The sequence below is a fragment of the Lactuca virosa genome, chromosome 4 (assembly GCF_052849685.1).
Source record: "Lactuca virosa cultivar CGN04683 chromosome 4, Lactuca_virosa_CGN04683_v6, whole genome shotgun sequence".
Classification (NCBI taxonomy): Eukaryota; Viridiplantae; Streptophyta; class Magnoliopsida; order Asterales; family Asteraceae; genus Lactuca; species Lactuca virosa.
Genome location: NC_136429.1, coordinates 50,073,597 through 50,099,908, shown reverse-complemented (window position 1 = coordinate 50,099,908; position 26,312 = coordinate 50,073,597). Strand labels below are relative to the sequence as shown.

The window sequence follows — 26,312 nt, the reverse complement described above, 5'->3', positions numbered from 1 at the left end:
TCGGACGCCAGGCGTCATAGGGTGGAACGTCAGGCGTTCTCAGCAGAAGCCCAATGGATCGATTTTGGGCATTGGGTCATTACGGGTTTTGGGCTTAGTTTAATTGGGCTTTGGGTGATCATTTTGGTTTTGGGCCTTTCGAGTAGTTGGATTGGGACTTGGCCTTGGGCCAAGTTAGATAAAAGGCCAAATGGTATTTCACCCTAGCTTAGACTCTTAGATATGGGTTAGAATCCAGTTATTAATTGGATGTGTTTTATGATGACAGCGCAGAGATTTGTCGGACCAGCAGACAGAGATTTATTTGAGTGATTCAGAAGTTAAATGTGAGTTTCCTCATTGGGTTTAGCATGCCGAAGGCACCAATGTCGGGCCATGGTTTATTATGTTAGGATGTTAGATGTGTGTATGACTCTGGCATGTGTTATGTGTTGGTATGCTTCCCGGGCAAGACCCGTTGCCTGGCGGGGCCCGATGACAGTATTGTATGCTATTGTCTTTGTGATTATCGCATTTGTTTATATGATTACATGTTTATATGTTTAGATGTATATCGGGCAGGGCCTGATGAGTGAAAGATCTGTATACCGAGCGGGGCTCGATGCCGAGCGGGGCCCGATGCCGGGCAGGACCCGATACCGTGTGGGGCCCGATGCCGGGCGGGGCCCAGTATGTGTTTATTATGTATGATATGTGGTAGTTTGGGGAACTCACTAAGCTTTGTGCTTACGATTTTAAGTTTATGTTTCAGGTACTTCTCGTTCGAAAGGGAAGAACATGGGATGATTACAGAGCACACACCACCTTATTCCGCATTTTCTGATTTACTCTTATATTCTATGATGTATTGATATACTTTGATCCATCTTGGTTTTATGATGATATTTTGGATTACCGTTTTATCAATTTAAAAATTAAAAATTTTTGGTCTTATTTTTGGGACGTTACACTAGAAATGGACACTAAAATCCTCATTTTAATATTTGGTAGATAGGCTTTCTCAAAGCCTTCCTACCAACCATAATAAAACCCTAAAACTCATTCTAACTAATTATATATTAATAAGGCTCCCAATTAATTAAATTATTTTATTTTATTAATAATATTAACATGTTTATGTATTTATTCCATGCTTGATAAATAAAGAACAAATAAATTTTTATTTTCATTTATTTAAGTTGGTAAATAATAAAATTATATTTTATAAATAATCTTGTTTATTTGATCTCATTTATGTTATTTAATGTATGATTTATTCCATGCTTGATAAATAAAGAACAAATAAATTTTTATTTTCATTTATTTAAGTTGGTAAATAATAAAATTATATTTTATAAATAATCTTGTTTATTTGATCTCATTTATGTTATTTAATGTATGATCTCATAGATTCATATACAAACTGCGTCATATTTATTTATTTTTTTGTTCCTTGCATATTAATTCAAACATTGAGTAGTACAAGGGAAAAAGTTGAGTGTAATACTCGTGTGAGAAATTTATCATGTATACAATGTTTTGTTAAATTTTTTGATATATGGTAAAGGAAAAGACTACCTAGTGATTTGAGGGTAATATTCATGAGATGATACAAACTACCTAGTGTTTTGAGGGTAAAAACCCTCCCAATAGAGATCTCTCTAGTCCCCTCAATGATTGGGTCTGACAAAAAACATAGTCGTCCTCATGTATACTAGTATGTGTTATTTTTTGGTTGGCTCCAACCTTGATCGTAAAGCATAATCGGTGTGTGTTTTTAATGCATTAATTATTTATTATTCTTAGTTTATCGCATCTAAACCACACCTTACAGGCAATGAACCTGATCGAGTATAGTATAATTTTGATAAGCAAGGATGTTGAACTCAAGAGGAGCAGTAGTGAATTAATATTAGAACTTTTCACTATAAGTTATACTAAATAAAAGAAAGCAGAAAAAATGGGGCTTTTATTATTAAATCTTAAACAAATCAAATACTAAATTAACCAGATAAAATGACTGAAAACGAATCACTTTAGGTACTTTGGTTTAATTTTGATTACTTCTCAAAATCATGGTTAAATTCGTTAATAGTGCAATGGATTTATCAGTTGGTTATCGAATTCTAATGCGAGTAGTTATCTTGTTCGGATTTTCTAGTACTATTAATTAATGAACAACTAACATAATGATCATGTAATTAGTGAACACATAATTAATTTAATATATATTCGAAATATGAAAGACACGATCTAGTGATTTCTCATAAATGGTCATGACAATCAATCGAAGAATAGCATGGATATCTAAACTCTCTAAAACAATCAAAATAACCAATTAATATTACCTAACCCTAAAATTTGTTCGATCTCTAGTCTTAACAATTTATAGACATAAACTAGTTAAGACTCAAGTCAATGCGATCAGATTTTTCATGTAAACTACACATAACTCATCAATATCTAATAAAAATCATAACTTTAACATGATAGATGTTGCGATCAATTAAACACAATTCATAACCAAACTAATAAAACCCGATGTAACGCCGACATGATAAGGCTAGATATGACAAATTTAATATATTTACTTCTACTTATAAAGTTATGTTTTTTAACTTTTAACATATTATACTTAATTTATTAGTTTTAATATATTGTTGGATGTAAACCATTATCATTTTAAATATACAATTTTGGAACAATTTGTATAAAATACTTAAATTATTAATTTGAATATGGGCGTGTTTGGCAAAAGTAGTTGTTAGTTGGAAGCGGGTAGCGGGTAGCGTGTAGCGGGTAGCGGGTAGCTGGTAACGAGAAGCTGTAACTTTTATTTGTTATATGAGTGTTTGGCAAAAGTAGCTGGAAGCTTCTAAAATATATAAAATTACATAAAAGGACAATCGATTAAAAATAAATAAATATATAAATATATTTTTAAGGGTAATTATGGAAATTGATTTCAAAAGCTCAGTAGCGTTTTGTTAAACGCTACATTAAGTAGCTTTTAGATTTGGAGCGTTTTGTTTAAACTAAAAGTTAAACGCTCGTACTACCAAACGAAGCTTTTTGTTTAAAATAGAGCATTTTGTCAAAAGCTAAAAGCTAGAAGCTTCCAAACGCTTCCAAAAGCTCTGTGTCAAACACGCCCTATAACATTACAGGGTCAACTTAAATATAAATTTTAGTTTAACTTAAACAACCCAAAAAATATTTTGTAAATAGTTAAAAGTGATAAATTGTAGTGTCTTTCTAATAATGATTATAAGTTGGTTAATAAAGTTAAATAAATATCAAACATGAAGTGTAATAATAAATAAACTAAATTTCAGTTTTAAAATAATATTTTTACTTCTACTTATAAAGTTATGTCTTTAACTTTTAACATATTATACTTAATTTATTAGATTTAAAATGTTGTTGTATGTAAATCATTATTAGTTTAAAGCTATAACTTTTGAGCAGTTTGGACAAAAAACTTAAATTGTTAATTTAAATATAACATTATAGTATCAACTTAAATATAAATTTCAGTTTCATTTAAAAAAACAAAAGAATATTTTATAAATAGTTAAAAGTGATAAAAAAAATGCAAAAACTAAATTGTAATCTCAATTTAACTAAAATATTTCCTAAATATATTTTTATAATCGTTAAAAGTTTTCAAATAAGTAGCTTAAAATAATTTACAATAACAATAGTTAAAAATAACTCTATATAAATGATTATATTGTTACCTTTAAAATCAAAAAACAATGTTTAATGTTTTAAATAATTATAATGATAGAAATTAAAACATTAAGCAAAAAAAATTAAAAAATTAATTAACAATAACAACAACTATAAATAACATTAAACCATATATTATATTTAATTTTTGTAACTCACCGGTAAAAGTCATTCAAACGATTGAGATTATGCAATTATAATAGATGTATATACTATGATATAATTCAAAATAATCAATATATTATACAAATTTAATATACGAATTATTATATCAAATTTAACAACAGCGTTATTATTATATTTATAAAAAAAACATATATTTGTAAAGACTTCAACTATATAGGTGTTTCTGCGCAACACACAGACATTCGTATAGTATTATATATAGACAAGGATAGATTAGTTAGTTATTGAAAAATAACTTTTCAAAATAGAGGATTTAAGTTAATAGGTTTATGTTTGATAAAGTTAACGGAAAATTGATGTGACAGAATAAAAAAAACTATGCTTAGGGTTATTGTGGGGAAAATGACTAAATAATGTAATATAGTTCTCAACTTATGTGTGTGTATATATATATATATATATATATATATATATATATATATATATATATATATATATATATATATATATGTGCGTGTGTGTGTGTAGTATAAAAGATGTCAAAATACGTTAACCATATTCATTTAAAATTTACAACTTTTCAATTTATCATCTAATTACTACATATCAAAAGGTTTTTTATAATTGTATTAAATTTTACTTTAATATTAAAACTTTTTAGTTTTCAACTAATTAACTATTATAACTCAAGAGTTTTTATAACTTATGGTATATTAATTGGTTGATTTAGAATGTATATATTTAGTTCATGAATCTACATTAGATTGTTAGGATTTAAAGAATAAGATTGGGAAAAAAAAGCTAAGAAGACATCAAGTTTTACTTCAAAGGATAGAACATGAGCAATAATATAGTTGTTTGATAGACATTTTCATCAAATAGATTATTATTATGTCTTTCTTTATGTTAAACTTCTTTGTTTTTTGCATATCGTTTTCTATTATTAGAGTTTATGTTTTTGTTTGTCATTTTAATATTGTTTCTTGATTTTCTAATTTCTAATTGAAACTTATCATTTATTGTTTTGTTTATTATTAAAGTTTATTTTTTTGTTTGTCATTTTAATATTGTTTCTTAAGTTTCTAATTTCCAATTGAAACTTATTTTTTGTTGTTTTATAATTTATCAATAAAACTAACATTCGAAATAATGAAAATGTTTGCTAGGAAGTGATGGGTAACATTAATAACATATAAAAAAATAACTAAATATTAGTAAGAAACAATTTAATGCAATGATTAGTATAAAAAATATTAATTCTAAATTAATAACAAGGATATAAAATTTTCTAATATATATATATATATATATATATATATATATATATATATATATATTATTGTAATCAATGGATTATATATATCATAATTTTAATTTTATTCCTACTAGTTTTATTCCCACGGATTTTCACCTAATTCAATTATAATATTAGACAAATAGTAAGAAGGTAGTTGTCTTAGATTTCAAATAAGTCACTATTTTGCATTAAAACTCCAAGACTTCTTTAACTTACTAAACTTTTTTTTTTGCTTGTTAATGCTTCCCACCAATTTTTTAGTGAAGTCATGACAATTGTTTTATGTGTGAGATGTTTATGTTGCATTTTCTTCACCAAATTGATCATGTTTTTCATCAATGCAAAACAAATCAAATCCAATTACTCAAATCGTACCAAAGAAAAACATCCATTTCATCCTCTTCTTGAGCACCATATCATAAAACAATTAGAAGGTTACAACTTTCAATTACTAATTCACCAAAAGCCAGAAGAACAACAAGTCATCAGTCATCCTATTAATTTGAGCTAAAATCTCTACAAACTGAGATCTTTATTTTAGGTCTAACACGAGGAACAAAAAGTACATTTTTGGGGGCCTACTTTGTTGTTGTATAGACTATAAAGGGTAAACATAAGCAAATGACCTAAACATTTTAAATTTTTTTTTTTCAAAAATGTGATCTCTACGAATTTTCTTTTTTATATCATTGGATTTAAACCCGAATAGGCAATCAATACAGTGAACCTATTTTAAATTTACATCACCTTTAATTTTGTACTTTGCAACCAAACTCCCACATCAAAACCCTGGTTCTTGCTTCATATACATCCCACCTGATCCCTCAAACATCATTGTCTGAAAGTATCAACAAACATAATTTCTTTTTATATTTTCTTTTTTTACAATTTTACTTGTTTTTATAACTTATAACTCAAACTTCATTACCTGACTTGATGTTGGTAAAATACTATGAGCAAGATCTTCATTTAGTGATACAGGGAATGGTGGCCCAGGCATATACCTCATACTGCATTTTTTTTTTTATAAAAATAAACGCCAAATTAACACAAATAAAGTGAATAGATAGATGAAAAAAGAAAGAATTATTGTCATACTTGTTTAATATGGTAGTTATATTATTCTTCATGTGGTTGAAAAGGTCGATATTGTCCTGCAGCTACTCATGAAACAAGTGATGGATAAATATAAAGAATTAGCTTTAAATACAGATTCAAAATCATAAAAAGTTAGGCCCTTTTCTTTTCTTTTTTTCCTCAGATAAAAAAGTGTTTACTAGATTAAGTTTTGTAAAAAGGAAAGGATAAGTCCATTCAGATGATGAAAAAACATATGTTTGGAAAAGTGAAGAAAGACTTACTTTCATTGAGGAAATATTAGCTGAAATCTGACCAATAACTTGGTTATTTTGTTCTAGTAAATTCCTTATTGAGCCACTTAATGCTGCATCAATTAGTAAATAAATGATAAATCCATTGTGTTAGAAATATATCCTAAAAACCTACAAGTAATGTAAATATAAGAAATGATAATTTTCAGCTATGAACTATATTTATCCATACCTTCAAAAGTAATACTGTCAATCTGGACATGATTATTCATGGTAACAGAAAATGGAGCCACATTTAATGTTGGAACTGATGATATACTTGGCTTTGTAAATGATTCCACCAAAGTATCCTAAAAACATATCATATATCATAATCAGAATGCTGTTTTTTATGCTAAAAGATATTTTTATAAAAAATGTATGGTTGCATAAGTATACTGTATACCTTCTTATCTTTCAACTTTTTCCCCATATTTAGTCCTTCCTGTTTCCTTCGTTTCCTCTGCCAATTATATAATCTTGTTAGCAATTTGAAAGTGTAAAAAGATGAATTTTTAATCAATGAAAGCCAATAAAGATTTTATTGAAAATGAGTAAAAAAACTCACAGCCATCCACCTACACCTCAGAGCAACATCACGAACAGTTTTATCACGCAATGTGGCAGCGATCTTGATGTACCTCATGATGCTAGGTTCATCAGCAAATCTACATATAATGTACAGGATCATATTCATATAATCTAAAAGAAGAAAGAAAAGGGAGCAAAGAAATGGGGGTTTGAAAGAAAATTAGGAATGAAAAACACTTACTGGGAAAGCCCTTCGTCTAACTTATGTTGTTCTTCAGCAGACCATTCGACAGCCAAGCCTGCATCATGCTTCAACCCTGGAATGGAATCAGCAAGAACAGAACCAGAGGAATTCGGATTCCCAGCTTGTGTAAACCCTGAACTGCTGTTTGCTATATCACAGTTTGAAAACCTTGTGCCTAGTGTTGATGTACTGTTCATTGGATAGTAATCACCCATCATCATCATCTCCGATGTGCTGGCTACTGCACTTGTTTGGAAGGATATGGCATGTCGATTCAGACCAGAGCTCAAGGTTCTATTGTAGTGAAAACCAGTATCCATGGCGCAATAATACTAAGCAGCCATTAAAGCCTCTAATACTTTTTGGTTGTTGCTTGAAGATTCTATAGATAAGAAGGTATCGATAGAGAAAAGAATATTGAAGTTGCGTCGAGTTATGAATCCGTATACCCCAAATTAAAACCCTAGATTCCTTGATCGATATCAAAAACCCATAATAATCAGATCAAAGACTTATTTTGGATATCATAAACACCAATAATCAAATATAACCGCCAAATCGATGCATAAAATACCTTATTAAACCCCAATCGAACAAATTACAACATACCCCCAACGAATCTTCATCTCTTCCGTTATTATCTACAGATTTCAGCAATCAAACCTTCAAATCACCTCATCATTTCATGGTAAAAAAAAAACGCGGGACTGGCAATGACGAACAAAGAGGAAGTATGCACCCAAAAATCGATAAAGCTGTGGGTAAATTGATAGTAAAAGAAAGGGGTTTCCTAATGTATAAACTTTTTGACAAAGTTGGGTGCTTCTGTTGCCTTTTTCGCTCATCACTCACTAAACACACATTTCTGTTGATTACTTTTGCTTTTTGTTGCTTAGCGCGCACTCATACAATGATACAACAACAAAACCCTCTTCCATTTCTCTTTGTATATGTCTAAGACTCTGATGTTAGTGGTTGAAATTTGAAAGAAGGGGGTTGTATCATGTATGTATACTAATCTAATACAATATTGGAGCTCTGGCCAATGAGGAATCAGAAAGACAGTTGCATTTGTGTAATGAATAATTTAGGTTTAGCTTTTTGTAAACTTTTTTGGTTGTGCAGATCTTGGAATTCAGCAATAGTGCGAATCCCAATAAGCATTTGATGCCAATAATTGTCACCATTCCATTTCCACCCAATGATGACGATGGTCTTCTCACCAAATGTTTACTCGTAATAATTTTGTAGCCATTTGAAGACAAAATGAATTGTTTTCCGTATTGTTGGAAGGTTGAAGTGCATTTGAATGTTTCTGGAAATACAAAATTGAAATGATGCTTGATCAAATAATGTCATTTTATTTGATAAATTTGATAAATGTGTAATTTGGTTATGACAATAAGACTATGGGTAAGAAAAATATTGGTTGTTCAATCATAGTCAAAACGGTTAGTGCTCAAAGGTGATTCATTATTATTATTAACTAAAAGGTTGTTGGGTTACTTTTTATAAAAGATATTAAAAAGATATGTAAATATTTGTTTACTAAAAAAATATGTTTCTTCATGTTTTTTGCACGACAGAGCTTCATACCATCTATTCTATTATGTATTTTTAATATGGCTTTTTAATTGAATTGTTTGTTGAGAAATTTATTGTGTACATTTATGGTACAATTTAGTTATATATAACTATTGAATAATAATTTGTGTGTCAGATACAAAAAAAATGTAAACATAAAGACAAATAATATATAGGAGCTTATTTCTTTCGAATTACTTGATCAGAAAATTTTAAGGTCTATTACGTCAAACTCATCATGAATAAAGAATGACACGGGTTCTCTATTATCGATGAAGTCTCTCGTACGATTGTCATTGGTAAAGTGGACATGAGGGGAAGTATTATAGATCCAAAAAAAGATAGTTAGCGATATCGATGGTCATGAGGTCATGACATTTCACTCGACAGAGTGGAATCATAGAACAGTTCCACTCGGCCAAGTATTTCATACCTCCACTATTTTCTATAAGCTTATGAATGATGGAACATGAGCATTTTAGGTTTATAAACTTTAGTTTAATTATCTAGAAAGTAATTAACAACTAATACATAATTTATTTGATATTTAGGTGACTAATAGACAACCAAACGGTATTAGAAGTGAAGTAGTGTACATGCAACAATTGATGTAAGTAAACATTTCTTTGTTACATATTTGCATTTTCAAACTTTCTTTGATTTGAACTATTATGTGCATTTACTACTCGAGATACTATATGTTATGGACGTGCCTTCATGGAATGTTTTTGTAAAGAGTTTTTGAAAATAGGGACAAACTATTTTGTTTGGAAATGAGATTTTGACTATGAACTTGTGCATCCACTAGGCAGGGGCGGATTTAGGGGATCACCGGTGGCACCGGCAACCCCTAACTTTTCCGGCCATAGTGGAAAATTTTTTGAAAATTTTTAAATTTTTTATTTTTTCTACTATTGTGCAACCTCTAACTTTCCTGTGCATCCCTACTGAGAAATCTTGTGTCCGCCCCTGCCACTAGGATGGGTTATCACTTGTATGGTCGGGACACTTGAGGTTGACTTGGATATTCAAATGAGAATGTTGTAAATGTTGTAAATGATTGTGTATGGTTTCCAAAAAAACAAAAAAACAAAACCCTTAGTGTGCGAAAAGTTGCAAAAATATGAATGTTTGTGAATAGTTTCTAATGAAACTTTCACGTGCAGGTTGAGTTTTTTTTATGGTTCATATTTGAATTTTTTTTCTATACACACATATGTATGTTTGTGTGTGCGTGCGTGCATGCGATACGTATGTACGCATGTATATGTATGTGCATGTGTATATGTGCGTACGTACTATGTACACAAGTATGAATGAATGTACGTATGTATGTATTTATGTATGAATGTATGAATTAAAAGTCTATTTATGAAAATATAAATAATGTGCAACTTTTATAATGTACATCTCTTATGCAACTGTTTCTCTTTGATATAAATTTTAAACAAAAATCCTGACTTGACTTTTAAGAGTTTAATATTTATTTTTATATAAAACTTAAACAGAAAGATTTGACTTTTAAAAGTTGAATATTGGTTGTGTGAATTTTAAGGTAATAACGAATCGAATATGTGTTGTCAAACATAAAATAATGAATAATTGCCAGTATGTATGATTAGTGGAAAATGTTTTGCATAATTATCTATTTAGCGACTACTTATCATGACAAAATATGAATGATTAGAGGAACTATTTGTGTCCCATTTATTCGGTAGGTTAAACACAATTTTCCATTGATCCTTTTATTTCGATAATGAGAAAATTGGTAAACTATAAAACTGTCGTTCTTATATAACGCCCGATTACGGCTATTATGTACGAAGTAAATCACGGAACATAAACGATCAAGGGTGTTTACATGAATTTTGAACCTGAGGTCTCCATTATACAATTTCATGTTCATAATACATCTTGAAGATGTTTGGATGCGTGTCTTAAAAGTTATTACATGACATTGTATGATTATATTCAGATAATTAACTCCAATATTTATATATCTAAGAGAAAATGACAAAAATAGCCAATTATCCTAATCACTTTGCGGAAAATAGCCAAAAAAAATCGAAATTGCAAAAATAGCCATGAAAATCGCAGATGGGAATGGTCCATCTGCGATTTGCACATTCCATCTGCGAATGTACAAGTACCTAAAGCACAGTTGTGCTTTAGGTACTTGTACATTCGCAGATGGAAAAGTCCATCTGCGATTTACACTGTTCACCTGCGATTTTGCGCATGAAATTCTATAAAACGATTTTTTTTTCCTCATTTTTCACTCTTCAATATAGAAAAACTCTCTCTCTCTCTCTCGGGGATTCATTTTGACGATTTCTTGAAGAAAATGGACGATTAGTTCAACAATCCCAAAAATATGGTTAGATTTTAACTCTTTTTATGTTTTAATTAACATTTATTTAGTATATATCTTTATTATTTTATTATTTATTGTATTAGTTAGTGTAAAAAAAAGAAATTATATTGTTTGTGATAGGATAATTTTGTTGTATTTGATAGTTTTAATATTTGTTATTACTAAACTTGAAGTTTAAATGCTATTTTGTTAGTGGTTGTATGAATGTACAAGTAGAGACTGCGTAGAGTGTGCATCGGGTAGTTGTACATTTAGTAAAATTGTTAGAATATGCTTATTTTTTTAAGTTATTAGTTAAATAAATTGTTAGAATAATGTTTACAATATGTTTGGTTAGTGGTTTTCAATATGTTTGGTTAGAATATGTTATTTTATATAATTTGAAACTTAAAAATTGTTTGTATATTTGTCGTATAAGTTGAAAAATTGTTAATTTAGTTGTCGTTTTAGTTGAAAAATTATTTGTTTATATGGTTAGAAAATGTTATTTGATATAATTAGAAAGATAAAACTCGTTTGTATATTTGTCGTATAACTTGAAAAATTGTTTGTATAGTTGCCATTTAAGTTGAAAAATTGTTATAGTATGTTATTGTTTTTTAGCGTAAATATATAAATTATTTATTAAATATTTGTATTTGCATTGTTATTATGTTATTATTACATTTAATAATAATATAATTTAAAATGAAATAGTTGTTTAGTTTTCTAATATGTTATTGTGTTTTTTGCAGCATAATTATAATAATTTCGATGTGAAAGCTATTGTAAACTTAAAGGGATCGGGGTGTAACATATGTGAAGGATTTGAAGTGTTAGATGGTGTGAGACGTGATATATTTAGAGATACAATATTTGGTTACTTGTTGGACGTCCCTCGTTTACAAGGGGACGGATTGCTGTTCCACAAAATGTTCCTTCATCAGATACGGTCGGACGGTGTTTTATCTTCAGATGGAATAAAACGGTTATATTTTAGAGTAGGCGATACGAAAATGGTTTATGAGCCGGAAGAGTTTTGTTTGATAATCGGGTTGAAATTTGCGGAGTATCCAAAAAACATCGGGAAAAAAGTGTCAGAAAAAATAGTTAGTAGTAAAAAAAGATGTTTATTGCGTGAGCGGCTATTTCCGAACCATACAAATAGTTCGGTGAAAATCGGTGACCTGAAAAGTTTTATTTTAAATCAACCATTCTTAGAAGTTGACGATGCGGATGCAGTTAGAGTATTTTTGATTTACATTTTATGTGAATGTTTTTTAGGAAAAGAAATAAATGATCGCGTGCCACAAGATTGGTTTTTTTGGCTGAGAATTTGGATGTTTGGAAGAGATATTTTTTGTTTACTTTGAAAGTTTTATATTATTAATGTTAATTTATATTATAACTAAATTTTTTTTGTTTTGTTAGTTTCGCTTGGGGTAGTTATTTATGGGATTTTACGTATGATGACCTTGAGGATACATGGAACAAGATAAATAAATATTTATCACTTCCTGAGCGTCGTCAAACTTTAAAATACACTGTCTCAGGATTTACGGCTCCAATTAGGGTATAAAAATTTACTTATATTTAAATGGTTTTATTGTTATGTTAGTTATTTTAATTTTAACTTTTATTACTATAATTGTAAAAATTGTAGATATGGATATATGAGATGCTTCCGGCTGTTCGTGCCTGTGGATTTGTATTGAGAAAGAATAGAGACATGCATCGGATGAAACGATGGAGTGGGACAAAAAAATTGAAATGGGTTGATGTGAACAAGATTTTTTCAAAGATACAGGTTTATAAATTTTTTTAATTATTAATAAAATTCATTATTATACTTTTATATGCATTTTTAATATGTTCAATTTTTTAGGAGGGACAACCACCAAGAAATAAAATGTCACCGAGTGATGATGAGATGACATCTTTTTATTATATGTCATTTCAAGAGTATGTATATGGTGAACGGAAATCAGTTCCATCCCCAGTACGGGACCATTTTAGGAGACAAGACGAATCTTCGTCTAGTATGTCGTCTAATGGTCGCTCTCATGGTAGAGGTGGGCGCAGTGGAAAACCCGACCTAGAGGAGGTGTTGAAACGGCTACATGCACTGGAGCAACATGTGTTTACGAACCGAGAACCTACAGAGGTGTTTGTTGAAGAAGTGAATAATGAAGATCTATGGAATAACATCAGTTTTGAGGAGCCTGCAGTATTCCAAACAAAATTTGATGAACGGGTTAGTTACACGCTACATTATTTTTTTTAATTTATTAACATATATTAATATTTGTGTTCATATTTTATATTTGCAAATTTAGGTTGTAGAAGATGAAGTGATAAATAAAAATAATACAAATGAAAATATTTTTGGTGATATTGAAGACGACAAGGTTATTATAGATATTACATTTACGATTTTAATAATTAATTTTTAATGTGTCTTCCATTAATAACTATAATGTGTTAATTTTAATGTAGGAGTTGGAGGAGAGGAATGAGAATGCGGGTTGTAGTAGAAACAAATTTGATGATGATGTGTTTGATGTAAATGATAATGAAGCTAAAGAGGTTGTTATACTTACATTTATTTTAATTTTTATTTAGTAGATTGAAACATGTTTTAATTAGAGACTTTTGCTTATTAATTTAGGTGTCCGAGGAAGATGAAATACAAATTACGGGAAATTTAAATTATTATGATGCTTATGGTTTTGATGGCAAAGAAGTTACACCCGATAGACCGAGGGCTCGAAATCCATCAAAGTATTTGTGTCCTCCGTACACCGAGGTATTCGTTTAATTTAAAAACTTATATCGTAATAATAGAAATTTTTTTATGTGAATTATTTGAAAGATAGAGATCTAAAAATTTCAATATTGTTTTAGCTGCACACAACACCGAAGCAAAAAAGAAAAGCAAAAAGGAAGGTTGATATGAAATCAACAAGCCCCGTTCCTCCTCCAGCATTTGCTGTTGCTCACGACTTCTCCGTGTTGCGCCTGCAACCTTACATAGCAGGCGGTGAGGTTGTGATCCAGAATTATTTATTTCATTCATATGACATGCAGCGTCGTTTGTTTAATTTGGTGTTAGATAGAGAATTTTGGAGCGTCTTGTTTGGGCATACACACGACGGATGGTTGGAGTCAGCGGTAAAATAATACTTAATTTATTTTTTTTAAAGTATTTTCTTTTTTAGTTAATAACAAAAGTATCATAATTTTGTGCAGCATATCACCATTTGGTATAGACTACTGATGGAGAGACGTTTTGATAGCGACCGACATACAATAATGCCGACAAATTTTTTTGTTTGTCATGCTCTGGAGGAAGGGCAGGATTGGAGGGCGTTTATGGCTGGTATTGCTAAATACCCCAACTTCATGGTTGCTTGGTGGGATGTCGATACGGTAAACTAAATTTAATTTTTTGAAAATATTATCGTTATTGTCATTATGTTTTTGTATTCTTATTTCTAAACAAAATTTATTTCTTTTTTATCCTTATACAGGTCCTATTTCCGATTCATTCAGCCCCTAATCACTGGTTATTTGGGGAACTACGATTGGCGAATATGGAAGTCCATATTTATGACAGTCTCGGTAGAGGGGCTTATGAAAAATTCAACTCTGATGGAACCTTTACCAAATTTGAAGTTATGGTGGCCGCTTGTTTAGACAAGATTAACTATTGGGCCCGGAGGAATATCCCAAGGATTCCATTGAATATGCAATTCATATTCGAAACAAATGTTCCCCAACAAAGTAGCCATTTGGGAGATTGCGGTGTTTTTGTTTGTATGTTTATGGAACAATTAGTTTCAGGCCAACCAATACGTGAACTTATTGACCCAAGGAACACAGCTTTAGAGTTTCACCAACGGATGGCAAAAATTTATTGGGGGTCGAGTCTTGGTCCTATGTAGTTGGATTATATATTTGTATATGTAATTGTATGTTGGATTTAATGATCTAGTAATAACTTAAATACTTACAACATAAGAACGACACCACCATTTGTTTTAAAGTAACAAGTACAATGCTCTAAACATAACAACAAATACAACAATTTATTGATGTAACAACCTAAAAACTATCAAAACAATATTAAAAAGCTTACAACTTGTAAATAATAATTGCCAAAAACAACACCCAACTACAAACCAAGGCTATCTTTAACTGCTTATTTTCTGATTGAAAGAGCTTGTTACTGTTAGTTATTTTAGCTATTATGATAGATGATTGGTCATTCTCTTCATCAACCCAACTGATAAACCCGCATTTTGGTCCCTGTAAATTTAAACATTGACAATAAGAATTGTTGCTATATAATGATTAGGGTGTAAATCTGAATGAGGTTAAGAACATGATACCATATATGGGCAAGCGTAAAATAATCTTCTTGGGTTTTTAGTTGTACCCGAAATCCTAATGATACGTTCACCTCCGCAATTACAGTATGTCATTCGCCTTTTTTAGTCTATCTAATATGAATTAATTTCACATATAAATTTAATGGAGTTACATTACACCCATTTATAGAAGAAATTTTATTACAAACAAGTATCTTTGACTATGAAATGAACTGGTTTGACTACGAATTTAAAAAGTTGAACTATGAACTGCATACAAGTACATTATCTTGTCTTGTCGGTCAGTGATGTTTGACTATGAAATTGTGACATCCCCAATTTCACGGCCAGAAAAGACCGGTTTAATTTATGCTTTTAAAATAATTTCAGAGTAATTATTTGATTAAAAGTGTTGCGGAATTTGTTCCCAGAAAAACATGATAAATATGTTATCAAATCATTTCCGAAGAAATGTATTTTATTCACTTAAACCATTGGGATGTCATTGTCAATACAAAAACATAAGCATAAACAAAACTTACATTCATTCACACTAGTGATCTACTTCTCCTTAAATCTCTCAGTGTAAAGCAACTTCGTATCGATACCTGTGATACAATTAAACTGAGTGGGTCAGGCTTGGGAGCCTGGTGAGCATATAGGGTTTTCAACCCACAATAAATAATAAACTTATTAAGTTCTCAGTCAACAATAAATTTATTAATTTCATCAACCAAAAATAACCCTAAATTCTCATTCTCATTATCCTCACTTTACGTCCCTAAAACAACAATCACAAGGGACCTAGCCTAAGGATTATCACTAGGGGTTACAATATTGCTTTCCTCAGCAATTTATGTCAAACAAGACATCCTAACATAAAACAACCAATAAGGTGACAACATTGCTTCCCTCTGCAATTTATGTCAAATAAGACATCCTAACATAAAACAACCAACAAGGTGACAACATTGTTTCCCTCTGCAATATATGTCAAATAAGACAAACATCGGGGTGACAACATTGCTTTCCTTCAGCAATTTATGTCAAATAGGCACGAAGTCACATCGTCGCCATGTGCTAAGTCCATAGCTCTTATTTATCGACAGTATTTCCCACGGGAGTCCCCCCCCCCCCCCGCAATACATGTCAATGGGTTTTCCATGTGCTAAGTCCATAGCTCTTATTCATCGACGGTATTTCCCACGGGAGTTCCCCCCCCCCCCCTCGCGCAATACATGTCAATGGGTTTTCCATAGGCTAAGTCCATAGCTCTTATTCATCGACGGTATTTCCCACGAGAGTCCCCCCCCCCCCCCCGCAATACATGTCAATGGGCTTTTAGAGTACAACTGATGAACATATAGTTCATCTACTTACAGGTTGACAGTATTTCCCACGGGAATCCCTCCCGCAATACAAGCCTACTAGTGTTCCACAGACCGTCTAGAATAGTCCATGGTTGTCATCCATACTCTGCTGAATGACGGGGTTATCGACAGTATTTCCCACGGGAATCCCTCTCGCAATACATGTCAATGGGTTTTTAGAGTACGTTTGGTTAAGGGCTTTTCTCATATTTCACCACTCACCCTCAACTCATGTTCTCATTTCACCACTCACTCTCAACTCATGATCTCATCACTGATCTTCTCATCTATCCAACTCACCTTTCATCACACACCCACTATTTAACTCATGATCTATATCACTGACTCATGAAGCTCGTCCGATCAATTCATAAAAGAAACAAAGACTCCAAAGCTCTTCAAAATAAAATTATAGGGAAAATACTAATAAAGTACTCCCGTACGCTCCCGTACCCCGACACGTAATAGTGTCAAAAAGAAGAACTAACGGATGAACCCATAGTTCAAAAACACCTAATGAACATATAGTTCGAGAACACCTTATGAACATATAGTTCAAACATACCTACCGATTACAAGTCTGCTAACGTTCCACTGGACTATCTAAAATAGTCTGTGGTCGTTGTCTATACTCTGCTAGATGACTAGATCATCTTAAACATCGATATCTCTCATCACTTTTATTTCATCACACATCATCTAATTTATCTACCTATGTTTTACCCAACATATTTGTAGATAAAAATACATACACAGTTTAAAACTTGTATAAAACATCTATTCAACAGTCACCTTAATTAAACAATTAATATAATTACACATAGCACGTATTTTAAAGAAAATACTTCATATATATGTGTAAGGTGAAAGTGACTACACACTCACATGATTTAACGATAACCGGGCAGCACTTCGTTGCCTAAAACGATCATTTCTAATAAAATCGGGAGTTTTATTGAGAAACTGGGCTCTGCGAGGGTCGGGCTTCGAAACCGAAAAAAAATAAATTTTCCGGGCTTCTCGGCACTCCAGGACGTGTTCCGGGCGTTGGAAATGATCTCGGGGTATCGGGGGATGTGAAAATAGCCAAAATATTGAAAAAGGGGCCAAAATTGCCAATTTTCCAACTTTGGCCGGGAGGGTTCGCACCCTCCTATTTATAGTGTCCGAAGCTGCTGATCGGACGGCCGAGAAGGGGACACGCGGCAGCAGATCCGAAGAGGGCAGCACCTGCTCGCACGTGGGCTGCGCATGCGAGGGCCTCGCTGGAGGCTTCTTATTGGACCAATTCGGACGGCACTCCGGTTCGGACACGCTCCTGATGACACACCGAGATCGGACACGGGGCAGCCTCCTATAGGACCGAACCTCGGACTCGAGAATAATGTGACACGCCTCGCCAGGTGGCTTCGGTGACTCAGCAGATTTCGGATGACTCAGCATAATTTCGGACACGTGTTCGATGCGAGGCGAGGACACGTGGCCGAAGTCCACGTATGCGAGATTTCTCGGTTTTGGGGATTTTTCTCGATTTTCGCGCCAAAACTTCTAAAATCCATAACTTTCACATACGCGTAGGTAAAACTACGCTCTACAAATTTTGTTTATACTTCGTCAGCTAATTTTGACTTAAATTTTTATATTATTATTTTTAACAGACCGGGACAGGAAATCCGTTAAAAATTCATAACTTCTTCATCCGACGTCCGTTTTCGTCAGACTTTTTACCGTTGTACTACTATTTACGAGACCTTTGATTCTCGTTTAGGTCGTGTCGGCTAAAAATCACTCGATCTAAAATTCGAGTTTTTAGCTGTCTACTGCTAAGCTGAAACTTCGAAAAATCAAAACTTCCTCATACGAAGTCAGATTTGGGCGTTCTTTTTATACCTACTCTCGGTTTAACGAATACTACAAGTTTCGTTTAGATCACTAAGGCTAAAAAGTAGTTTATCAAAAACTCACTTTTTACGACATTCGGCACCGTGCCGGTTTGTCGCGAAACTTCGACAGGTCATAACTTCTTCATTATAACTCGGATTTTGGCATTCTTTATATATCCGTAATCCTTGTCACGACCACTACAACTTTCTTTATAAATATCGGCTTTATCTAATATTTATTTTTGACGCTCATTTTTATTCTTAATTAATTAAACCCTAATAATTAAGCATAAAACACATAATATTCACATAATTCCTTTTCATTTCTTCTAAATGAGTTACAAAGGTTAACCTAGACTATTATGTCAATATTAATGCCTAGCCTAGAAACACGGGCGTTACAGAAATGAACTGGTTTAACTACGAATTTAAAAAGTTGAACTATGAACTACATACAAGTACATTGTCTTGTCTTGTCAGTGATGTTAGACTATGAAATGAACTGGTTTGACTACGAATTTAAAAAGTTGAACTATGAAATATGAACTGTAGAGAAACACCAACTTGTATATAATTAAAATTGTATTTGTGTGATGATTATAATACACTTTCATTGCTTGTGAAAATGAGTACTTACACCGAAAGAAGCTTTACTCAGCTACCAATATTCCTGCATAATCTACAAAGAACAAATCCTAATACCTTCACAGCCATCAAGAAAATGGATACCAACCGCTTTCAATTCTGTTTTGTGGCTTTAGGTTGCGTGGTATAACATATTAGTTTTATTGACTTAATTAAGATTTCTTGCTAATGTATCTCGTGTACTCTTTACTTATCACTAATTTATGTTTGTTTTTTATGCAGATTCGTACCTTCCTTAGGTGCATGATACCGTTGATATATGTGGGTTATTTACCCCTTCTTGGGAGTTATCTGACAACAATGTACTTCGTAGTGGCTTTGGATGGAAATCATGAACCCCTACTCTTAGCAATTGGTTTGGGAACCTTAGAGTGTGAAGAATCATGGAGATGGTTCATGATGAGGTTAAAAGATTGTTTAGGTGAGGATACAGAGGTTGGTTTCATAAGCAACCTATGTGATAAAATAGACTTTGGTGTTCAGAGTGCCTACCCGGATTCGTATCATGGATATTGTCCTAAAGATATAGCTCGAAAAATACATGAGTCTGTAGGACATAACGATACGGAAGTCGAATCGTTGTTTTGGAAGTCATGCAATGCATATAGTGTTCATGATTTTTACTTGTGTCTGGAAAGGTTGCAAAGTGCATGTAGGAAACCACCTTTCTGCACCTTGCTTAGGAGTACAATTTACTGGCTTGACGATATAGCAATTTCAAAATGGACACGAGCATTTTTCCCAAAAGTACGTTACAATGTTAAATCGATTGACGTCCCTGAAATGTTGCAATTTATATCCACACGTGAGTTTCCTATAACAACGATAATTGAGTTAATCAATACGTCAATACAATCAAAGTATGGTGAACGGGCTGAAGTGGCGGGTAAGGGAGATTGTTATATTTAGTTTTTTTCTTGTGTTATTATTTTTCTAAAATTATCAAATTTTCCAGGGAGGTTGTCTGGTGGGTTGACCCCTTATGTTGAGAGTAAGGTTCAAAAACGTGTCAACAAGTCTTATAATTGGATGGCAAGACGTTTGTATGGGGATACATTTGAAGTCGATGACAATTTTGCCACCAGCAACGTACAACTTGAACGAAGGGTATGTAGTTGTCGGAAATGGCAAAAAAGCGGTATACCATGTGGCCACGCTATAGCATGTCTAAGAACCCGTACGTCTGAAGCCATTCACGAAATGGTTGATTACAAGTTCACTAATTTCGTGTATCGACTTGCATATGGATCTGAGTTGGTGAATTCTATACCATCACATGTGCTCTGGGAAATACCAAATGAAACGGTGGTCCTGTTACCTCCCCCAATGAAGTAGTTATTCATGTACCCCGTTTTTATTTTATGTCGTATTATGTATTAGTTATTCATGTACCCCGTTTGCATTTTATGTCGTATTATGTATTAGTTATTTATGTACCTTTTTTGTTAATTCTTTTTTAATTGCGATTGAGGAAACAACATACATTAAAAGTAAGGGACATTTATTAAATAGTCACAAAACACACGTACAACAACAAGCAACTTAACTAACGAAAAACAATTAACTTAACCAACATGCATATCAAAAATGAGGGACATTCTGTGACATCCCCATTTTCACGGCTAGAAAAGACCGATTTTGTTTATGCTTTATAAAAATCAGAGTACCTCTTTTAATAAAATTGTTGCGGAATTTGTTCCCAGAAAAACATGATAAATACGTTATCAAAGCATTTCCAAATAAATGTATTTTTATTCATTTTAAAACTTTTAGGATGTCATTGTCAATAAAGAAACATAAGCATAAACAGAACTTACATTTATTTACACTAGTGATCTACATCTCTTTAATCTCTCAGTGTAAAGTGACTTCGTATCGACACCTGTGATACAAATAAGCTTGAGTGGGTCAGGTTGGAAAACCTGGTGAGTACATAGGGTTTTCAACCCACAATAATATAATTATTATGTTTAAACATCAAACAATCAACCCAATTACCCATCCCCATTATCTTCTTTACTCTTAAGGATCTACCCTAAGAATCAACTATTCCTCGTTCATTCATTCCTAAGGATTATCCTAAGGAATAGGCACGAAATCCATCGTTGCTAATGACACATCTGTCAAGCACAACTGCTAATATTATCACTTAGGCGCATCTGCCAGAATTGTGACATTCTTTATGGGGCGCTTCTGTCGGTATTGTCCTTTAAACGCTACTGTTACGGTTATAATGTCCTCTATTAGGCGCAGCTGCCGATACTATCCTTAGAGCGCAGCTGCTAGAATGTTTAGAGTACCTCGTAGATCCAACAACATCTACAGGTTATGGCGCATCTGCCAATGCTCATCTATAGGGTACTAGGTCCATTGCTGCTAATGTCCACCTATAGGGCACTATATCCACACTACCAATGTTCCTCTATATCAGCTTTCGTCCCTCATCATTCATCTACCCATGTTATACCCAACATATTTGTAGATATAAAATACATATGCAGTTTAAATCATTTAAAACATGTATAAAAATCTTTCACACAGCATAGACAACAAGTATTCAGACAATATGCACACATAGCACGAAATTTAAATAAAATACTTCATATATATGTGTAAGATGAAAGTAACTATGCACTCACCTGAAAGGTGGTGACTCTGCACTCGAACAACGCTTCGTTACTTCAAAATAAGTTTCCCTCGACAAAACCTAGTATTAATACCACTAGTGCTTAGTCTAACGTTAACCGCGACTAATTAATAGTCTAGCTATTATTATTATTATATAAGCGTTAAACAACACTCTATATAACTCATAATAATAGCCCAAATAATTATTTTAAAGACCTAATAACATCACTATAATTATTTAAAAGTTATATTAAAAATTGCGTAGGCGTAGCTCACTTACAACGAATTTTAAAGAAAACCGGGTTTTGCTCGGAGCAGCGTTTCCGAACCGAAAGACCCTTTTTCTCGGGACTCCGGGAGCCTCGGGGCTTCCTTTAGGTGCTAGGGGTTTTTCCTAGGGTTTAGGGGTGGTTTGGGATCTTAGAGAGAGAAAGAAACTAGAGAGAGAAGTGATTTTGGTGTGAAAAATCCGGAAACCCTCACCCCCTTTAATAGCCTGCGAGGCATCGGATTACGCTGGGCGTAACCTTGGCTACGTTGGGCGTAGTGCTCGGATGAGGGTGCCAGCTTCGCACCAGCTGGCTCGCACATCGGATGGATAAGAATTGAAGTACGCAGGGCGTACCCGGCCTCGGACGCGGGGCGTAATTGCGAGGCTACGTGGCGTGATCCAAAGCGAAGCCTTGGGCAACAAGCAACGACTCAGATGCGGCCACGTCATCACCCTTCTCGCAGATTTCGCAAATTGCACATTCGACTTTAAAAATTCGTAACTTTCACATACAAGCTCCGTTTTCGACGTTCTTTATATCCACGCGTAGGCGGGAACGTACTCTACAACTTTTGTTTAGACTCCGTCGGCTAATTTTGACTTTATTTTAAAAGTTATATTTTTAACAGGCCGGGACAAGATTTGTCCGTTAAAAATTCATAACTTCTTCATCCGACGTCCGTTTTCGTCTGTCTTTTTATCGTTATGCTACTAATAACGAGATATTCGATTCCCGTTTAGGTTGTGTCGGCTAAAAACCGCTCGATCTTATATTCGAATTTCGGGCTGTACACTGCTAAGCCGAAACTTCGAAAAATCATAACATCCTCATACGAAGTCAGATTTGGGCGTTCTTTTTATGGACGCTCTCGGTTTAACGTATTCTACGACTTTCGTTTAGATCGCTAAGGCTAAAAATCGCTCTATCGTAAATTCACTATTTACGCTTCCCGGTGTCGTGCCGGTTTTGCCCTAAAATTTCGACGGGTCATAACTTCTTCATTATAACTCGGATTTCAGCGTTCTTTATATGTACGGAAACCTTGAGACATATTCTAAAACTCGGTTAAGATTATTTATTCTCAATAATCTTTTTTCGAAAAGTTGTTTTCGACCCTTATTATCTCTAAATTGACTAGCCCGGATCTTCGGGCGTTACAATTATCTCCCCCTAAGGATGATTACGTCCCGAAATCATCAACGAAACAGGGCTCTCATGATGACTCCATACGTTATCTCTTCATCCTAAGTAATAACCGTAACTTCTTTGTTTCTTCGAAGGAGTATCTAACTCTAAAACTTCCTGACTGCAGGCGGTGCCCGATCTTGGATCCGCTCTCTATCTCATGTTAGACTTCCAATCATGATCTTCATGTCACGATCTCGATCTTTATTGGAGACTCCTTCTTTAACAAACTTGAGATAAGTTTCTTCCTTCGATTATCATAATAGACTGATGGGTCGTGTTCTAAGGACCTCTCGTCGTATGATGCATTGCTTGGACTCAGGTCTTTTAGAGTCAAGTTTCAGAACAGACTATACCTTCCTTTACGTTCTAATCATATCTTAAATAGTATCATTTCTAGCTACCAGCTTCTTTAACTAGCGCGATACTTCTATTGATCGCTTCGATTATCTTTCACTTCAATCTTCTGGCTTAAGTCAGATGCTACATCGAACTTGGTTCTCTGAACCACGTAACATACTCATCTTAGTCGGACTCAATTTGATATGACCACTAGGGTCGAAAGAAACATCATCTTCTTAGTCATTACCGAAACAATGGTAACGACATACTTGAATAAAACGAAATCAATTACTAGCTTCTTGGTAACCTTGTGACTTTCCCTGATCCAAGTGTGAGTCCTGTGCTTCCGGTAGTATATGCATCTACTACCTTTCACACCTACTCATACTCGTCCCAAGTATTGTCTCGCAGTCCCCAAGTCCTAAAATCACAAAACAATTTAACACATACGAGTGTGTCCAAATAATCATAAAAATTTCCCTAGACTCTACAAGGATTTCTTCCATGCGTATCTTCAATCATCAATTCTGCTTCAACTCGGTTGGTGATGGAAATTCCAGATGATAGGAAAACTTTAGGAATTACACCAATCGTTCTATCATCCCGCCAATCAAATGTGTACATTCAGATGTACCATACTTCTCTAGACGTACTACTATTTTATCAGACGTATTCTAAAGGCAAGATACCTCTCTTATGATATCTTCCGATAGGTATCATTCACTATCGTAAGCCATCTCATTCCCTCTATTTTCTAATTCTATCATGGTTCGCATCACTTCCTAAACTTCTGCCATTATGATAGGTTCGGGTGCAGGCGCAACGACCGATGCATGACCCATCACATTCTTAGGCTCAGGTTGTCATCTTCCTCGGATATTTCCTAGTTTGTCTTTACCATGACGTTTTGTGCACCCAAGCAGACGTTCGGTGTACCGATGAGAGAATTTTAAGATAGGAAAGATTTTATTTACGATAGATGTATAAATCCCTTTATCTCTCTGAAAAGTTATATGCTAGTTCTAATACCGTAATTAAACGTTTAGAAACCTGAACACATAAAGTTTCCAGATCTGGGCGGCAACAGACCATAGATCCGATCATACATTTAGCATCATAAATCATTTAGCACATAAAAGCATGTTAGGCATTTTCCCTAAATTAGCTAGTGCTTGTGTCTATTTAGGTGTACTACCTAAAATATATTAGACACACTTCTCACAATCATTGCTTAGCATTCTAAGTTTAAGTCTAGAAATAAATCCATATTCCTAGTTCACTTAAACTAATGCTCTGATACCAACTATGACATCCCCATTTTCACGGCCAGAAAAGACCGATTTTGTTTATGCTTTATAAAAATCATAGTACCTCTTTTAATAAAATTGTTGCGGAATTTGTTCCCAGAAAAACATGATAAATAAGTTATCAAAGAATTTCCAAAGAAATGTATTTTTATTCATTTTAAAACTTTTGGGATGTCATTGTCAATACAGAAACATAAGCATAAACAGAACTTACATTTATTTACACTAGTGATCTACATCTCTTTAATCTCTCAGTGTAAAGTGACTTCGTATCGACACCTGTGATACAAATAAGCTTGAGTGGGTCAGGTTGGAAAACATGGTGAGTACATAGGGTTTTCAACCCACAATAATATAATTATTATGTTTAAACATCAAACAATCAACCCAATTACCCATCCCCATTATCTTGTTTACTCTTAAGGATCTACCCTAAGAATCAGCTATTCCTCTTTCATTCATTCCTAAGGATTATCCTAAGGAATAGGCACGAAATCCATCATTGCTAATGACACAGCTGTCAAGCACAACTGCTAATATTATCACTTAGCCGCATCTGCCAGAATTGTGTCATTCTTTATGGGGCGCTTCTGCCGGTATTGTCCTTTAAACGCTACTGTCACGGTTATAATGTCCTCTATTAGGCGTAGCTGCCGATACTATCCTTAGAGCGTAGCTGCTAGGATGTTTAGAGTACCTTGTAGATCCAACAACATCTACAGGTTATGGCGCATCTGCCAATGCTCATCTATAGGGTACTAGGTCCATTGCTGCTAATGTCCACCTATAGGGCACTATATCCACACTACCAATGAAGGGTCCAGTTAATGGTTTGGTCTAGGCTTTCATTATAATAGTTCAGCATGAGTCTTTAATGCATTTTGTGGGTTGTCTAGTGTTTACGATCGGTGAGTGAGTTTACGGCCGTAAACACGTTTACGGCCGTAAACCCAGTTTGCGGCCCAGTCGAGTATAGATAGTGGAGGTGTAGGTCTTTGTCTAGTTGTTGATGCCAGAGAGTTTACGGTGTACTGTGTCGAGTTGTACCAGACGTTTTATGCTATAAACGTGTGCAAGCTTGATTTCTTTTCTTC

General features: G+C 33.4%; 2 protein-coding genes across 2 annotated transcripts; one reads left to right on the top strand and one right to left on the bottom strand.

Moving 5' to 3' along the window:
* Window positions 1-5,553: 5,553 nt before the first annotated feature.
* LOC145104028 (uncharacterized) lies at window positions 5,554-8,546 on the bottom strand. The gene is made up of 9 exons (XM_079041311.1): window positions 7,854-8,546; window positions 7,277-7,750; window positions 7,073-7,172; window positions 6,911-6,967; window positions 6,698-6,815; window positions 6,496-6,578; window positions 6,233-6,294; window positions 6,063-6,144; window positions 5,554-5,972 (listed from the first exon to the last, which is right to left on the bottom strand). Exons 2-9 carry the CDS (start codon window positions 7,597-7,599, stop codon window positions 5,916-5,918), a joined length of 882 nt encoding a protein of 293 aa, XP_078897437.1. The 5' UTR covers window positions 7,600-7,750; window positions 7,854-8,546; the 3' UTR covers window positions 5,554-5,915.
* A 10,918-nt stretch (window positions 8,547-19,464) lies between these two features.
* Window positions 19,465-20,819, top strand: LOC145104416 (uncharacterized). Its single transcript, XM_079041664.1, has 3 exons — window positions 19,465-19,608; window positions 19,707-20,370; window positions 20,440-20,819. Exons 1-3 carry the CDS (start codon window positions 19,465-19,467, stop codon window positions 20,817-20,819), a joined length of 1,188 nt encoding a protein of 395 aa, XP_078897790.1.
* Window positions 20,820-26,312: the final 5,493 nt, after the last annotated feature.

Excerpts from the sequence above, each read along its gene's own strand:
- LOC145104028 (XM_079041311.1), bottom strand. The coding sequence starts at position 7,599 with ATGGATACTGGTTTTCACTACAATAGAACCTTGAGCTCTGGTCTGAAT. Across the intron at positions 6,968-7,072 it reads TGAGGTGTAGGTGGATGGCT|AGGAAACGAAGGAAACAGGA; the intron begins GTGAGTTTTTTT and ends TATAATTGGCAG. Across the intron at positions 6,579-6,697 it reads TGACAGTATTACTTTTGAAG|CATTAAGTGGCTCAATAAGG; the intron begins GTATGGATAAAT and ends TAATTGATGCAG.
- LOC145104416 (XM_079041664.1), top strand. The coding sequence starts at position 19,465 with ATGAGTACTTACACCGAAAGAAGCTTTACTCAGCTACCAATATTCCTG. Across the intron at positions 19,609-19,706 it reads TTGTGGCTTTAGGTTGCGTG|ATTCGTACCTTCCTTAGGTG; the intron begins GTATAACATATT and ends TTTTTTATGCAG. Across the intron at positions 20,371-20,439 it reads TGAACGGGCTGAAGTGGCGG|GGAGGTTGTCTGGTGGGTTG; the intron begins GTAAGGGAGATT and ends CAAATTTTCCAG.